Raw genomic sequence first — 17,892 nt, forward strand, 5'->3', positions numbered from 1 at the left:
ACATAAACTAGCCAAAGGCAAGTCCAAGCCCCTGAAAGCAAAACTGCTTTAGAAATAGGTTCTTGTCTCAAAGAAGGTGGCCAATGTGGAAAACGGAATATTCAACACAGAAAATGTGGTCTTGTTAAGAGGCCCCCGACTACACTTCTGCTACACAAGGAATAAATAGAAGATTGCTCTTACAATAGTACATGCTCTTAGAAAATCTGATAGTTGCTCCTCAGTAGGTATTGTCAGATGCTGAGGAGCAACTATGAACATTGAAATGTTGTGCAGAAAATTCTACTTTTTGTTGCATCATTGTTTTACCCTAGTAATGTTTTTGTGATTTGGATACACCACCAATGGCTCTTAATAAAATGTCTCTGGTATCTTACATTACATTGGGCAAGGGCATGTGCACAAGTCACTGTAAGCGGAATCCCTAAAATCTCTCCACATTCTCCATTTATATAAACTTAAAGGGATTCTACCATTTAAACACTTTTTTCTCCCTAAAATGTCGGAATAGCCTTAAGAAAGGCTATTCGTCTCCTACCTTTATAAGTCGTGTCCGGCCCGCCGTTCGGTGAAAAATCTGGTTTTCGTTGGTATGCAAATGAGTTATCTTGCAGCACTGGGGGTTGGCCCCAATGCTGCCAGAGAACTCTCCAGCGCTGCCTCCATCTTCTTCTGGAATGAGGTCTTCACCGCGTTTTCTTCCGGCGGTAACTCCTAACTTCTAGGACTAGGGCAAGCTGACTGCACATGCCCACCGACCACGAGAAAATGGCTGCTTCCAATACTGTGTAAGCGGCCATTTTTCTTGTGGCCGCAAGCATGCACAGTCGGCTTACCCTAGCCCTAGAAGTTAGAAGCTACCGCCGGAAGAAGACGCGGTGAAGACCTCGTTCCAGAAGAAGATGGTGGCGGGGCTGAAGAGTTCCCTGTCAGCATTGGGGACGCCCCCAGTGCTGTTTGAGCGTTGAGGCCCGCCCCCAGTGCTGCGAGAGAACTCATTTGCATACCAACGAAAACCGGATTTTTCACCGAACGGCGGGCTGGAGACAACTTATAAAGGTAGGAGATGAATAGCCTTTCTTAAGGCTATTTCGACGTGTTAGGGAGAAAAAAAAGTGTTTAAATGCTAGAATCCCTTTAACCTGGCCGCTTCTTCCCTTACTTGATATCTAAACATACCAATAATTAGACTTTTTGAGACCCGACTAACACCTCATTCATGGCACACAACTCTACATTTTCCCAGTGTCGTTTCTGAATCCAGTCAATAGAAACCTAGAAAATCTGTTCTCTTTTGTACATAGAAATACACATCATGGATCAATTCCCCGCCACCTCCTTACGGTCCTCAATGATCTCATGATGACATCTCTGCAGGTTTTGATTCAATTTTTTTGCTCTGAATTGTTGGTCTCTTTTTGGCCTTGTGAAGTGGTTAAAGTTCTTCCGTCACGGTCTGACATACCATCGGTCTGGATGACAAATACATTCGCATTAGGATTGTCCTCCTTTTTCTTTCCATACTTCTTGTAGCCGACTATGATCAACATGGCGGCAACGTCAAAGACCAACTCTGCGATCTCTGCCACGGACAGCACCGAAGAGCCAAACCAAAAGCTCCATTGGCTTCCCATAGTAGAAAGTAGATTCTGAATCTATGACGAAAAAAGAATAAAAAATGTAATATGTGTTCTGAGCTACGGAATATTGCTGAGGGACCCGTGAACATCCAGTATTATCACCATACTTACATTCATTGCAGGCGTTTCATCAAATGAGCGGAGACTTAGTTCTTGGAAATATACATTGAGTTTTGCCATATCATTTCTAGAGTGGATCAAAGCAAAAATATCATTTAATATTGTATAATCTATCTACTCTATCTATCTACTATCTGATTTATTTTCAGATCATTGACCTCAGCTGTGATGTTTTGCTCGCAAACTCAATACTCCTCCCTGTGAGCAGTTCACCCAGCAAACGAAACATCACAACAGCATGAGAGGGGACATAAGAAGCAGTCTATGACAATAGAGCACAGTCTATGTAACAGACAGCACCATGAGGGAGCAGTCTGTGTGAGAGTAGGGAGCAGTTTGTAGGCGGGGTGTCTGTTAATGTAATCAGAGATTTCCTGCTTTTTCTGCCCTAGACCAGCACAGATGCAAACATTAACCCCATCACTGCCCTAGACCATCAGGAACGAAACCATTATTTCCTTCTCTATTCTAGAAGCCAGGGATGTTACCATAAACCTTCACTACTCCAGTTAAGTATGATAAGTTACTTCACACTATACAGTAATAATGATCTGCCATTTTTTGGATTGCCTTATTTAGAAGGAATAGCCCCTATCTCCTCTCCCACTCCCCTACCTCCCTCCTCTCCCACTCCCCTACCTCCCTCCTCTCCCCTACCTCCTCTCCTACCTCCTCTCCTACTCCCCTACCTCCTCTCCTACTCCCCTATCTCCTCTCCCCTACCTCCTCTCCCACTCCCCTACCTCCTCTCCCACTCCCCTACCTCCTCTCCTACTCCCCTATCTCCTCTCCCACTCCCCTACCTCCTCTCCCACTCCCCTACCTCCTCTCCCACTCCCCTACCTCCTCTCCTACTCCCCTATCTCCTCTCCCCTACCTCCTCTCCTACTCCCCTATCTCCTCTCCCACTCCCCTACCTCCTCTCCCACTCCCCTACCTCCTCTCCCACTCCCCTATCTCCTCTCCCACTCTCCTATCTCCTCTCCCACTCCCCTACCTCCTCTCCAACTCCCCTATCTCCTCTCCCACTCTTCTACCTCCTCTCCCACTCCCCTATCTCCTCTCCCCTACCTCCTCTCCCACTCCCCTATCTCCTCTCCCACTCCCCTACCTCCTCTCCCACTCCCCTACCTCCTCCTCCTCTCCCACTCCCCTACCTCCTCCTCCTCTCCCATTCCCCTACCTCCTCCTCCTCTCCCCTATCTCCTCTCCCACTCCCCTACCTCCTCTCCCACTCCCCTATCTCCTCTCCCACTCCCCTATCTCCTCTCCCACTCCCCTATCTCCTCTCCCACTCCCCTATCTCCTCTCCCACTCTCCTATCTCCTCTCCCACTCTCCTATCTCCTCTCCCACTCCCCTACCTAATCTCCCACTCCCCTATCTCCTATCTCCTCTCCCACTCTCCTATCTCCTCTCCCACTCCCCTACCTCCTCTCCCACTCCCCTATCTCCTCTCCCACTCCCCTATCTCCTCTCCCACTCCCCTATCTCCTCTCCCACTCTTCTACCTCCTCTCCCACTCCCCTATCTCCTCTCCCCTACCTCCTCTCCCACTCCATCTCCTCTCCCCTACCTCCTCTCCCACTCCCCTACCTCCTCCTCCTCTCCCACTCCCCTATCTCCTCTCCCACTCCCCTACCTCCTCTCCCACTCCCCTACCTCCTCTCCCCTACCTCCTCCTCCTCTCCCCTCTCCCACTCCCCTACCTCCTCCTCCTCTCCCACTCCCCTATCTCCTCTCCCACTCCCCTATCTCCTCTCCCACTCTTCTACCTCCTCTCCCACTCCCCTACCTCCCTCCTCTCCCCTACCTCCTCTCCTACTCCCCTACCTCCTCTCCTACTCCCCTATCTCCTCTCCCCTACCTCCTCTCCCACTCCCCTACCTCCTCTCCTACTCCCCTATCTCCTCTCCCCTACCTCCTCTCCTACTCCCCTATCTCCTCTCCCACTCCCCTACCTCCTCTCCCACTCCCCTACCTCCTCTCCCACTCCCCTACCTCCTCTCCTACTCCCCTATCTCCTCTCCCCTACCTCCTCTCCTACTCCCCTATCTCCTCTCCCACTCCCCTACCTCCTCTCCCACTCCCCTACCTCCTCTCCCACTCCCCTACCTCCTCTCCCACTCCCCTATCTCCTCTCCCACTCTCCTATCTCCTCTCCCACTCCCCTACCTCCTCTCCAACTCCCCTATCTCCTCTCCCACTCTTCTACCTCCTCTCCCACTCCCCTATCTCCTCTCCCACTCCCCTACCTCCTCTCCCACTCCCCTACCTCCTCCTCCTCTCCCACTCCCCTACCTCCTCCTCCTCTCCCATTCCCCTACCTCCTCCTCCTCTCCCCTATCTCCTCTCCCACTCCCCTACCTCCTCTCCCACTCCCCTATCTCCTCTCCCACTCCCCTATCTCCTCTCCCACTCCCCTATCTCCTCTCCCACTCTCCTATCTCCTCTCCCACTCTCCTATCTCCTCTCCCACTCCCCTACCTAATCTCCCACTCCCCTATCTCCTCTCCCACTCTCCTATCTCCTCTCCCACTCTCCTATCTCCTCTCCCACTCCCCTACCTCCTCTCCCACTCCCCTATCTCCTCTCCCACTCCCCTATCTCCTCTCCCACTCCCCTATCTCCTCTCCCACTCTTCTACCTCCTCTCCCACTCCCCTATCTCCTCTCCCCTACCTCCTCTCCCACTCCATCTCCTCTCCCCTACCTCCTCTCCCACTCCATCTCCTCTCCCCTACCTCCTCTCCTACTCCCCTATCTCCTCTCCCCTACCTCCTCTCCCACTCCCCTACCTCCTCTCCTACTCCCCTATCTCCTCTCCCCTACCTCCTCTCCTACTCCCCTATCTCCTCTCCCACTCCCCTACCTCCTCTCCCACTCCCCTACCTCCTCTCCCACTCCCCTACCTCCTCTCCTACTCCCCTATCTCCTCTCCCCTACCTCCTCTCCTACTCCCCTATCTCCTCTCCCACTCCCCTACCTCCTCTCCCACTCCCCTACCTCCTCTCCCACTCCCCTACCTCCTCTCCCACTCCCCTATCTCCTCTCCCACTCTCCTATCTCCTCTCCCACTCCCCTACCTCCTCTCCAACTCCCCTATCTCCTCTCCCACTCTTCTACCTCCTCTCCCACTCCCCTATCTCCTCTCCCACTCCCCTACCTCCTCTCCCACTCCCCTACCTCCTCCTCCTCTCCCACTCCCCTACCTCCTCCTCCTCTCCCATTCCCCTACCTCCTCCTCCTCTCCCCTATCTCCTCTCCCACTCCCCTACCTCCTCTCCCACTCCCCTATCTCCTCTCCCACTCCCCTATCTCCTCTCCCACTCCCCTATCTCCTCTCCCACTCTCCTATCTCCTCTCCCACTCTCCTATCTCCTCTCCCACTCCCCTATCTCCTCTCCCACTCTCCTATCTCCTCTCCCACTCTCCTATCTCCTCTCCCACTCCCCTACCTAATCTCCCACTCCCCTATCTCCTCTCCCACTCTCCTATCTCCTCTCCCACTCTCCTATCTCCTCTCCCACTCCCCTACCTCCTCTCCCACTCCCCTATCTCCTCTCCCACTCCCCTATCTCCTCTCCCACTCCCCTATCTCCTCTCCCACTCTTCTACCTCCTCTCCCACTCCCCTATCTCCTCTCCCCTACCTCCTCTCCCACTCCATCTCCTCTCCCCTACCTCCTCTCCCACTCCATCTCCTCTCCCCTACCTCCTCTCCCACTCCCCTACCTCCTCCTCCTCTCCCACTCCCCTATCTCCTCTCCCACTCCCCTACCTCCTCTCCCACTCCCCTACCTCCTCCTCCTCTCCCCTATCTCCTCTCCCACTCCCCTACCTCCTCCTCCTCTCCCACTCCCCTATCTCCTCTCCCACTCCCCTATCTCCTCTCCCACTCTTCTACCTCCTCTCCCACTCCCCTACCTCCTCCTCCTCTCCCACTCCCCTATCTCCTCTCCCACTCCCCTACCTCCTCCTCCTCTCCCCTATCTCCTCTCCCACTCCCCTATCTCCTCTCCCACTCTTCTACCTCCTCTCCCACTCCCCTATCTCCTCTCCCACTCCCCTATCTCCTCTCCCACTCTTCTACCTCCTCTCCCACTCCCCTATCTCCTCTCCCACTCCCCTATCTCCTCTCCCCTATCTCCTCTCCCACTCCCCTACCTCCTCTCCCACTCCCCTACCTCCTCTCCCCTACCTCCTCTCCCACTCTCCTATCTCCTCTCCCCTATCTCCTCTCCCACTCTCCTATCTCCTCTCCCACCCCCCTACCTCCTCTCCCACATCTCCTCTCCCCTATCTCCTCTCCCACTCTTCTACCTCCTCTCCCACTCCCCTATCTCCTCTCCCACTCCCCTATCTCCTCTCCCCTATCTCCTCTCCCCTACCTCCTCTCCCCTACCTCCTCTCCCACTCCCCTACCTCCTCTCCCACTCTCCTATCTCCTCTCCCCTACCTCCTCTCCCACTCCCCTACCTCCTCTCCCACTCTCCTATCTCCTCTCCCCTACCTCCTCTCCCACTCTCCTATCTCCTCTCCCACCCCCCTACCTCCTCTCCCACATCTCCTCTCCCCTATCTCCTCTCCCACTCCCCTATCTCCTCTTCCACTCTCTACCTACAAAGACTTGAAGGAAACACTGATCACAAACCAGATTTGACTAAGGAAAAATCAAAAAAATTCTAACCATTTTTACCAGAGAGGACGAGGACATATCTCCATTTCTCGTATGACCTATGACCTAATCTTCTGTATTGATCACATTTACAGGCAAGTAATGGAATCTATAGTAATAGGAATGTATTATAGTTCTTATACTTACCCTGTACTGGTTCGGTTGTAACCAGCTATTTTAGATAAGACTTTTGTGATCTGATCCTGCAACGGAGATACAGTTATATTAGATAGAGATATCATGGACGCCCTCTGTCATAAAGACAACCACGTCCCTAAAAATGCAGCCTGGCAGTCAGCTGATCAGTATGGGTGCAGTCCTGGGACCTCTGAAATTTCCTTATAATACCAAGAAGATTTTTGTCCATCCAGACATCTCTGCTGCAGCAGTCAACAGCTGGATAACAGTGTACTACATGTCCCTCTCATCTGGGGTTCTTACTAGGGGACCCCCACCCATGACGTCTATAAGCCCAACAGGGTTTGTCTGCATGAGACTTCCAATTTCAATGTTGAGACCAATAAAAAATTATGTAAAAAAAGTCACTTACCTTAGATCCAGACGTCGGCCATTTAGAAGAACCCGCTGAGAGCTGATACGTTATCTCACTGTTAAAGTAAAAACACAGTCATGTATGTCATACTGGTATATATACTGTATTTCTATATATGTGTATGCGTGTGTTATACTAGGATATAAGTATGTTACACTAGTATATATACATGTTACACTAGAATCTATGTTTGTTACACTAGGATATATGTACGTTACACTATCTCTTGTCTCAGATATACCTTTCATTATAATATGGAGGTTCTAATTTTCGTGTCAGATATGGCGTGTGATATACCTTTGCAAGGCTCACAGTTTGCTGAATTCAGTGCACCTACAGTTTTGCAGGTACCTGCCCCAGTTTCAGATATATTGGTACCGCTAGTTTTGGCTACCGGCATCACTGCACAGAAGGGCCCATCTGAAAGCTCAGCTATGAGGACTGCACCCCTGACTGTATTCCTCCATAGCCTTGTACTGTCAGGTGGGGGTTCCTTAGAGACCAGCGATGACGCTAGGCTGTGAGGCCTGTTACTGAGTGTGGAGGGATATCGTTCTGGAAACTTACAGCACCGATATCTCTGGCACCCGGGTATATACTGGCAGAGCTGACAGCGTACATTAGCGTCAGCTTTCTAACAGTATATAAAGCCACCGATCTCCGAGGACATGAAAGTTCCTCTTTGGTAAGAATAAAAAAAATTAAACCCCTCTTTACCCCGGTGACATATTGTAACTCAGACAATTTGCTCTTGCATAGAATGTGTCCCATATGGAAAAGTCTACACATACAGATTCTGTATATCAGAGGGACACGTATTAGGTGCCCACTACTGGGTATCTGACGTTCCTATACTTGTGCATAGTCACTTATACAGCAGCCATGGTATATACAGTCCTATGAAAAAGTTTGGGCACCCCTATTAATTGTAATAATTTTTAGTTCTAAATATTTTGGTGTTTGCAGCAGCCATTTCAGTTTGATATATCTAATAACTGATAGACACAGTAATATTTCAGGATTGAAATGAGGTTTATTGTACTAACAGAAAATGTGCAATATGCATTAAACCAAAATTTGACCGGTGCAAAAATATGGGCACCTCAACAGAAAAGTGACATTAATATTTAGTAGATCCTCCTTTTGCAGAGATAACAGCCTCTAGTCGCTTCCTGTAGCTTTTAATCAGTTCCTGGATCCTGGATGAAGGGATTTTGGACCATTTCTTTCTACAAAACAATTCAAGTTCAGTTAAGTTTGATGGTCGCCGAACATGGACAGCCCGCTCTCAAATGATCTGAAAACAAAGATTGTTCAACATAGTTGTTCATGGGCAGAATACAAAAAGTTGTCTCAGAGATTTAACCTGTCAGTTTCAACTGTGAGGAACATAGTAAGGAAATGGAAGACCACAGGGACAGTTCTTATTAAGCCCAGAAGTGGCAGGCCAAGAAAAATATCAGAAAGGCAGAGAAGAAGAATGGTGAGAACAGTCAAGGACAATCCACAGACCACCTCCAAAGAGCTGCAGCATCATCTTGCTGCAGATGGTGTCACTGTGCATCGGTCAACTATACAGCGCACTTTGCACAAGGAGAAGCTGTATGGGAGAGTGATGAGAAAGAAGCCGTTTCTGCAAGCACGCCACAAATAGAGCCCCCTTAGGTATGTAAAAGCACATTTGGACAAGCCTGTGGACTGTTTGGTCATACAAAAAGGCGTTATGCATGGCGTCCAAAAAAAAAAACAGCATTCCAAGAAAAACACTTGCTACCCACTGTAAAATTTGGTGGAAGTTCCATCATGCTTTGGGGCTGTGTGGCCAATGCTGGCTCCGGGAATCTTGTTAAAGTTGAGGGTCGCATGGATTCCACTCAGTATCAGCAGATTCTTGAGAATAATGTTCAAGAATCAGTGACGAAGTTGAAGTTACGCCGGGGATAGATATTTCAGCAAGACAATGATCCAAAACACCGCTCCAAATCGACTCAGGCATTCATGCAGAGGAACAAGTACAATGTTCTGGAATGGCCATCCCAGTCCCCAGACCTGAATATCATTGAACATCTGTGGGATGATTTGAAGTGGGCTGTCCATGCTCGGCGACCATCAAACTTAACTGAACTTGAATTGTTTTGTAAAGAGGAATGGTCCAAAATCCCTTCATCCAGGATCCAGGAACTGATTAAAAGCTACAGGAAGCGACTAGAGGCTGTTATCTTTGCAAAAGGAGGATCTACTAAATATTAATGTCACTTTTCTGTTGAGGTGCCCATACTTTTGCACTGGTCAAATTTTGGTTTAATGCATATTGCACATTTTCTGTTAGTACAATAAACCTCATTTCAATCCTGAAATATTACTGTGTCCATCAGTTATTAGATATATCAAACTGAAATGGCTGTTGCAAACACCAAAATATTTAGAACTAAAAATGATTAAGATTAATAGGGGTGCCCAAACTTTTTCATAGGACTGTATGATCCTAGTGCACAACAACCTTCTTACCTGCATTGCTTCGGGCACTTCTTATAACAGGCGAGTCTGTGATCTAACAGTGTGTCGTACAGCTTATAGAAACAATGGCCTGAAATGAAGATTCGTGAGGTCAGAATAACCCGGAGCTCTGTCTCTTCACACTGTCTGCTACATATAGGATATATTTACATCAGTGCCCCATAATAAGAGAAGCCCTGGATCTCTACAACTATGGACACCACATCTATGGACATTCCCATCATCTAATGGAGCCATCCATATTCTGTCTTACATATACAGTATACACTCTGGTACATGATGATCCTTACCCCATCCCGGATACTTGTTGTAATTACAATATTCCGTCCCAGGGGGTAAGGGATAAAAATAATATCCACATCCGCAGGTCTGTATCATCTTGTATTGGAAACAAGACTGGAGACAACTCTAAAAGTTGGATAAAAAGGAATATTATCAAATTATTGTAATTCTTTTACTATTAGCAATCACTTTATGTATCAGGTGGGCGGTCTCAGACTACCTGCTCCAGCCCCGCCCCGCCCATCTGACAGCCTAATTTGCATATTGGGTCCTGAAGCTAAACACACAGATAGCTCAGGAATGATTGCAACTATTTTTCACACCAGAGCTCCATTTTTGGACCCCCATTATATATTTTTATGTGTAGGCACTTTACTAGGTTTGGTTCACATCTGCTGCAGATTCCACTGAAAATCATTGCATTGCATTATCGTCTATGAGGTTTGTGGGTGTCTGTGGGTAACCGCTGTTTAATGGACGGGCTCTTTGTTATTCGGGTCCTCCGATGGAGAGTCCAGCGCAAGAAAGAACCAAGACTTATACTGTCTACAAGCAGAGCTGCGTCCAGCTATATACTTTGTACTGTATATGGATCCCAGCAGCTGATTAGTGCGGGGTCTGGGTGTCAAACCCTCACCATTCTGATACTCATGACCTATCCTGTGCCTGGGTCTCAAAAAAAAACAAAAAAATCCACCTTTAATATTTGAATTCATTTTTTTATATTGGTTACCCATGTAATACATGTTGGATAATCTTTGTCCCGGAAATAGTTTACCTGTTGTGTGTAGGATGAATTGTATAGAAGCGGAAATTCTAAGTTGCTCCCGTCTAAGGTGCATTCACTGTAAGGTTCTCCCAAACGGTTCACCTGGTCCTGCAATGGAATATAAACGTTCATTATGATTCCCAATGTATTCCCACCTATACTACAGTCATATGTGTAGTTCACCACATGGATGGCTAGTACTGAGGACACGGGAATACAACAGAGTCAGATATAACTAACTACATTTCCATGTGCAACTTTGTGGCCATGAGGTCAGCAAGTTCCAGCACCATGGTGTTGCCTTTAGCGTCACTACCATTGATTTCAGGTTAGTTTCCAGGCATGTGATACTAATAACCTATCAGCTACTATTCGGAGAACAATGGCGGTGGCAGGTAGATCTGTTCTCTGACTAGTGGCCATGTTGAGATTCTACAGCTCAAGTCTAATGCAAGGGAACTGCGCTGCAGTAACTCAACACAACCACTAGACAGAGAACGGCGCTATCTGCTTCCTGCTCTGTTCTCTGTATAACAGCTGATCCTTGGGCAAAACTAAGGATACGTCACCAGCACCATTTGCTCAGAAAACACAGAAAATTGGGCCCCAGTATGATTGTTGGAAAAAGCCGCCGCTCTATTTAAATAGTCTTGAAACTCCCTGTAGATTAGATCCATCCATCTGGGCATCGGCATCCCGTAGCGGGTAGACACAGAAAATAAAGAGGGATTCCTTTTCATTTTCCTCCAGGTGAACTTACCCCATACACAGAGATAGACTGATTTCTGGCAGAGAATTGACTGACATCACTAACCTCTCGAATACTTATTGACGTCTCGGTCCCCGGCCTTATATCAAATCCTTCATGCTCTGCCAGTGGAGACTGGTCCGGGTTGTGAATCATGACCTTCGCCCCTGCTGCACTTGACAAAATGGGCATATTTTCGTTTTGGTCAGTTTTCAGTGTCAAGGTCAATCCTACAAGAGAAAGCGACTGCAAGATAAGGTTTGGATTTAAAATTGTAAGTGAACTTTAGTAATCCATGTCCTGATACTTGTGCATTGACTCATGTCAGATCCTTTGGGGAACACCCTTCTAGTACTCGGGTAGACCTGTCTGACCTTTATCCCCTTCCTTGCAACCAGTCTTCCTTTTTTAATCCTGCCTTCTCAAGCCCGGTTCACCTCTGCATTCGGTATTCCCCCGAACGGAATACTGAACGCATTAAAAAGCGGTGAGCAATGAAAACACATGAACCCCATAGACTATAATGGGGTCCTTGTGTTTTCCGTGCGGTGTCTGCATGACTCATGCGAAGACAAAAGTTGGGGCCATCGCCAGACGCAGAGCTTCCATGACAACTCCAGCACCCAGGAATGGTATTGCAGGGGACCCATATGGTAACAGAAGGAGCCCCCTCTCTCTGTCGAACCACTTAGATGCTACAGTCGCTCATGACTGCGGCATCTACGGAATTGCAGGGGACCCATATGGTAACACAAGGAGCCCCCTCTCTCTGTCAAACCACTTAGATGCTACAGTCGCTCATGACTGCGGCATCTAAGGGGTGAAACTGCCAGAGTTATCTCTGATACTAGCCATTGCAAGCATTTATCTGCTGTATAGCACAACCATAACCTTCCTTCTGACTTCCTCCAAGTATATATGGTGGATGTCTGGAAGGCGTTAAACTACAGTCAAGTAAATGTACACCCTTTTAGAAACACCTACCATACATCTTTCCAGGCTTAATTGTCGTCCAAAGTTTGCTGTCCGTGCGGTTTCCATTTAGAGTAACGCAGGAACCATAGGTAGGGTGGTGAAAATGTGAGGAACCACTATAGGGAAATAAAAGATATGACACAATGATAAAAAGAACCAACAATTTTAGTATAAAACCTAGTTTTGATATCAATTTCTAATAGTCATCACATATGGTTGATGTGGATGAATTTACTAACATGAGCACTGATATCAGTATTATGATCAGTCTAGCTGCAATCCTATACAGGTGAATAGTGTAGGGAGCCAGAAACTACCATAGGCAACATGGTGGGTGGCACTGGGGAACATGAAGGGCGACTTTTGTCCACATACCCCGTTTACATCTTACATCAGCTGATTGGCGTGGGTTCTGGGTGTCCTGTGGATAGGTCATCAGTATCCAATACACATGACGTCTATGACAACACCTTAAGCAAGCACTGTAGCTCCTTCATTGTTGGGATTTCAGGTTGTTGGACCGGACCCCACCAACCAGAAAGCAAAGGCATGTCCTAGTGATTTGTCATTCACTTCAATGGTAGGGACTACCAAGAAGACATCTTACACCAAGTATCGCCCTACCCCTGCCATACTGAAAGCATATTGTGTCATCTGAATGGAAACTGATCTTGGACGTCATTGACCATAGAGATCAAATGTACAAAATGGAAAAAATAGACATTCTTTTCTAGCTAATCCCATAGTATTAGTATCCGAATAAAAGAACAATCTAAAGCACTTACACTAAGAGACCTCTCCGATACAGATCGAGTTACCGCACACACAAACAGGCTGCAGGACAATAACATTTTCCTTTCTTCTTCTAGTACAGGTAAACTTTCATGCCTCATAAAACCTCGAAAGATTGGCATCTATCATGTACGGGGAACAAAGGTACACTGAAGACACTTAGAACCGATCTTTATGGGCTTTGTTACTTTACGTATCCAGGAATTTTACAACTCACAAAGGAGGCCGGGGAAGGTGAAACACAGACAAATAAAAAATACTCAATAAAAAATACTGTCCCCAGCTCTGGTGTCCTCTGTCCGTCCTGGCACCCACCAGGAAGTGCCGTCCACTGATTGGCCAAGGGGGTGGATGGAAATGGGGTCACCGCCGAGAACACCAAAATGGACAGAGATGGCAGACACCAAAGCAATGGGGCAAGTGAGTAGGATTTATAGCAATGGGGCAAGTGAGTAGGATTTATAGCAATGGGGCAAGTGAGTAGGATTTATAGCAATGGGGCAAGTGAGTAGGATTTATAGCAATGGGGCAAGTGAGTAGGATTTATGTTTTGATGTTCCTCCTCTGTGAGTTGGGAATTTCCTAGAAACCTCTTTAGAATTTGGGCTAATCCCATCCCACCCCATTCATAACCTTCTGCTAAATATTCCAAGCCTCTTGGTTATGTCAAGTGCCCAGGATCACCGCTGAGGCCTCTGATTGGGCTACCAGCGGTAACATGGTCATGCCCAGCATCAGGGCGCCATGCTGAGCCTGACAGAGCGCACTGAACAATTCGAGAAGGCCCAAAATGGGTAAGGGGAGGTGATTATGAATATATATATATATATATATATATATATATATATATATATATATATATATATTTTTTTTAATACCTCCTGTTTTTAGGAGCCTGGTGGTAATCTACCCTACACTTTAAGCCAATTTAAAGTTCTCTCCTACCATAAAAAAAAGTCCGCTCCACTTTTACATAATTCTGGTTAATCTTTCATATAAGAACAATCCAAATATATATACCGGCTGCACAAGGCTCCATTGACGTCACAAGTCAGAATAAACTTCTGCAGCAAGTTATCCGGCATCTCAAGCATCAAGGGGATTTCAGACATGATGTTCATAAAGTGGAACTTGTACCATTCGTGAAATGCATCCACCCCTGACCAGAATGAGCGGTAGTAGCAATCTCCACCAGTAGAATTGCACTATTAATGGAAGACATACAGGTAATGTGTTAGTCAGTGACAGTCTGGTTTACTTCGGGACTCTCACAAAACTCAACAGCAAAAGTGGTACAAAAGCCATGACACTTAAATGGTAACCAACTATTTTATGTGGCGTGTATAGTATTACTGCTATCCAGTCACTCCACATATCAATTCACATTCTCTTACCAGCCTGAATCCCACTTTTTGCCTTTTCCCAGTAGGCTCTGCCTCTTTGTCAACGTTTTCCAGAGTTATTGTTTGGTCTAAATGAAAAATCCCATTGTCTATGTCAGTCGTATTTTCCATAACAACGCCAAGATCGAGCATCTCTGCATCCTTGTGGAAATGCAAGGAACCATTGTAACCATACAACTTGCTCAAAGTTGCCTCCGCCAGATGATCCAACTGGTTAAGATACTCATGTACCTGATCAAACCTAGAAGAAGACATCAAATATTAACTCAGGGAAAGGCAGAGAACACATTTTATAATATTCATTTTCAAATTCTTCCTTGAGGTATTTTGAGGTAATCCTGGGGGTCTTGGGTGCAAGACCCTCTTAGTCAGCAGAGAGCAACTGTCTCTATTAGCAAAGAGTGTCTGTCTCTCAGGAGGACTCATAATGTCCATGTTTATCATGCAGGGGATCTTCTTCCAGGCAGCACCTTATGGAATAAACTGAGGGATGGCATTATTTTGTGTTACTGAAATAGATAGCAGCTGATAATTTTTACTCACCTGTCCATGCTATCCAGAATGCCCGTCACTTACGTCACAACGCTGAAGAACGCCACGGTGCTACAGACAGTGTCTCTACGTCCTTCAGTGTTGGCTACAGTGTACCATCATGGCAGCAGCGGAGGACAGGAGTGTAGAGAGGTGAGTAAATATTATCGGCTGATATTCTGTATGGGGATGGGGGGGAAAGGGGGTCCTAAATTGGGTGGGGTGTAAAAAAGGGGGTCATATATTGTGTCAGGCCATAAAAAAAATCAGTTATATACTGTGTGGGGGGCAAACAGACAGGGTCATATGACTTTTATTGCACATCCTGTAGACATAAAAGTCTGGATGGGAATACCCCTTTAAGTTGTGGTTTCTTGGTAGACATTTGATGTCCTTAATCCTTGTACTACACAATTGTACGTTTTCTGTATACCTGTAAGGATTCATATTGCAGACGGTGATGGCAGGAAACGTGATCTGCTTGGATTGTAGCGAAATGGCGATATTAGTTGGATAGGACCAGTACTGATGGATGGTGTCTCCAAACTGCCAATACATCATCCCAAAGGAGCAAAAGAAGAGGACAACCCAAAAGCCAGTCTTCATTTTGTTCCTCCTGGAGCAGTTGAGTCTGATGGTACCATGGATGGTGGTGTTATCACAGAAGAACTCAAAGAGCTCCATGAAAGAGTCGTAGAATTCAATCCAACCTTCAGCTTTTTCTGTCTCTGTAGACTCCATGTTGAAAAACCCTGAAACAATTCATACCCAAGTACATGTCACCGGCAAGTAAGGAATATTACAATACTGAAGAACTGGATATATCTCTAGGAACATAATACAAGTAATACTGCAGATAGATCTCAGTCCTACAGACATGTAATCATAGATAGGAGATACAATAGCAGAAAAGTGAACTAAGAAGATAATAAAGCAATAGAATATAAATGATAAATACATATAGAATATTACATCTGCTATTAATCTGATATTTCTTAAACAATTGAAAAAAAAAGTAAATCTGTGCAAAAATAATCCTATCTATACATGTTATTAACCAATGGGATTAATACAAAAAAATCAATAATAAAAAAACGAGTTTTAGTCATAAGACATTGGTAATATTTGTTTCTTGCCTCCAATACTCCCTCTTACCCCGGCCGTGCACCTGCAGAGCTGCTATGTCAGGACTGTCACACTAGACGGCTGTGAGCTCTTTATAAAGGGTGGAGAGTGTTCTCATCCATTGGAGGAAGTGCCAGAAGGTGCTTGTGTGAATATGCACCTGATCTGCATGCATGGAAATCTATGATGTCATACATGTATTGTAATTGGAGTTCTATTATTATAGATTGATAGCTCAGCACTACCATATATATATACTTATCTTCTATGACCTGCAAAGATACAATCCCATGTGCTCTACCAGTAATAAGACCTGTCCTGAGTTTTGCCACCCGGACTGTTGTCCTGCACGGTCACGTCCATGGCCCGACAGAAATGAATGGGTCAGTGTGCTATCTGAGATAATCCTGGATAGACCACTGAACTGGCCCATGGTCATGTATAAGGGGCCTTAGCCTGGTCCCTGTGCTGTTCCGTGCAAGGAACCAGGAGCAGTTGGCTCCACTCCTTGTATAGTGGCTGGGCACCAATTGGAGATTGGTGAATTGTCTTCTACCGAGCCGGGTCCAACCTGAATGTTCCAAATTGTTTGGTTTTTTATAAAACCGAACAATTTGGAATTTGTCTTGGATGAACTACAATGGGCACCGCTGGATTATTATTATATACTTGGGGTGTCGTCAGAGTATAATAGCTGGAGGCCTAGGTATTTTGTGTCTTCCTCCTCCGGGTGGATGCCGCCGCTGGCGCTCTACTGTGACGTCATGTGTCCAGGGTTACAATTGAGGCCTGACATTAGCCTTAGTGGAGCTATGGGAACGTTGAGCATCACGTCATAATTTCCCTTCTGGCTCTATCCCAAAAAGTTTTAACCAAACCGGTGGTCGCTTCAGCTGAACATGGAGCAAAATGAATCTTCAAGGGTTCGTCCATCTTTAGAACCAATACTGTGCTCAGTATTTGTATCAATGGGAGCAGAGCTGCAGTGCTGGAGCCTGCCCACTATACCAGCGCTGCACCTCCCATGGCGCGACCTGAAGCGACCACTTCAGGCGGCGCTATGCCAGGGCCCCAGGGAGGGCGGCATTTTTGCTTACCTAAGCCAGTCCAGGACAAGCTGTCCTGGACTGGCTTAGTACCGAGTGGTGGATTGGGGAGGCCACTGGAGTAGCGCTGCAACAGCGGCCTCCCCTCACGCTCAGGCAGAGAGCAGGTCTTCTCCGTGCCTGCGAACGCCGTTAAGCCCCGCCCCTTTCGCTTCACCATGCCCCCTACACTCCGCCCCCTCCTCCCGGGGGGGGGGGGGCGGCTTTCTGTTGTTCGCCTCGGGCAGCGAAAGGGGCAGGTTCACCCCTGCACTATATAGGACATGCATCTCCACGCAGGGAACAGTACGGGGATCGGAAGCAGCCCCAAACAGCTGATCTGTGCTGGCCCTGACTGTTGGCCCCCATGGATCAGATATTTATGTCCTATCCTAAGGTTAGGCCATGAAAAATCACCGCTTTATAGGCCTTCTCCACTTTAGACAATGTTAGAAGAATTTATTGACAGTAAACTGATCATAAAGTGTCTCCTATTATCTGTGGGACAACCTGGCACTAAGTGTACAATATCCATACAGCACCACCGATGGATACATTGAGCATTACACCATGCCCATTCAATTCAATGGCCTTCTCTGTAGAGCAGGACAGGACGGGTCCTCCAGGAATAGAGATGCTCTTAGTAGACACTTTCTACTCCTGAGAAGACACAGCGT

General features: G+C 47.0%; 2 protein-coding genes across 2 annotated transcripts in view; one reads left to right on the plus strand and one right to left on the minus strand.

Annotated features, from left to right (window-relative positions):
* INTS11 (integrator complex subunit 11) overlaps positions 1-17,892 on the plus strand; it is a 527,013-nt gene that overhangs the window by 233,403 nt on the left and 275,718 nt on the right. The window lies entirely within an intron of this gene.
* On the minus strand, positions 1,386-15,746 carry SCNN1D (sodium channel epithelial 1 subunit delta). Its single transcript, XM_075278445.1, has 12 exons — positions 15,439-15,746; positions 14,466-14,715; positions 14,092-14,276; positions 12,289-12,395; positions 11,371-11,534; positions 10,566-10,664; positions 9,796-9,913; positions 9,497-9,575; positions 6,986-7,043; positions 6,583-6,638; positions 1,752-1,827; positions 1,386-1,655 (listed from the first exon to the last, which is right to left on the minus strand). The coding sequence occupies exons 1-12, from the start codon at positions 15,744-15,746 to the stop codon at positions 1,386-1,388; spliced, it is 1,770 nt and encodes a 589-aa protein (XP_075134546.1).

Source organism: Leptodactylus fuscus, chromosome 6 (assembly GCF_031893055.1).
Source record: "Leptodactylus fuscus isolate aLepFus1 chromosome 6, aLepFus1.hap2, whole genome shotgun sequence".
In the NCBI taxonomy this organism is placed as follows: Eukaryota; Metazoa; Chordata; class Amphibia; order Anura; family Leptodactylidae; genus Leptodactylus; species Leptodactylus fuscus.

What these genes read in the sequence shown, in the direction of transcription:
- SCNN1D (XM_075278445.1), bottom strand. Translation starts at nt 15,746, where the DNA reads ATGGAGTCTACAGAGACAGAAAAAGCTGAAGGTTGGATTGAATTCTAC. An exon ending in TAAGCCTGGAAAGATGTATG is followed by an intron (nt 11,535 to 12,288) that starts GTAGGTGTTTCT and finishes TTTCTCTTGTAG; the next exon opens with GATTGACCTTGACACTGAAA. An exon ending in CAACAAGTATCCGGGATGGG is followed by an intron (nt 9,576 to 9,795) that starts GTAAGGATCATC and finishes TCTTCATTTCAG; the next exon opens with GCCATTGTTTCTATAAGCTG.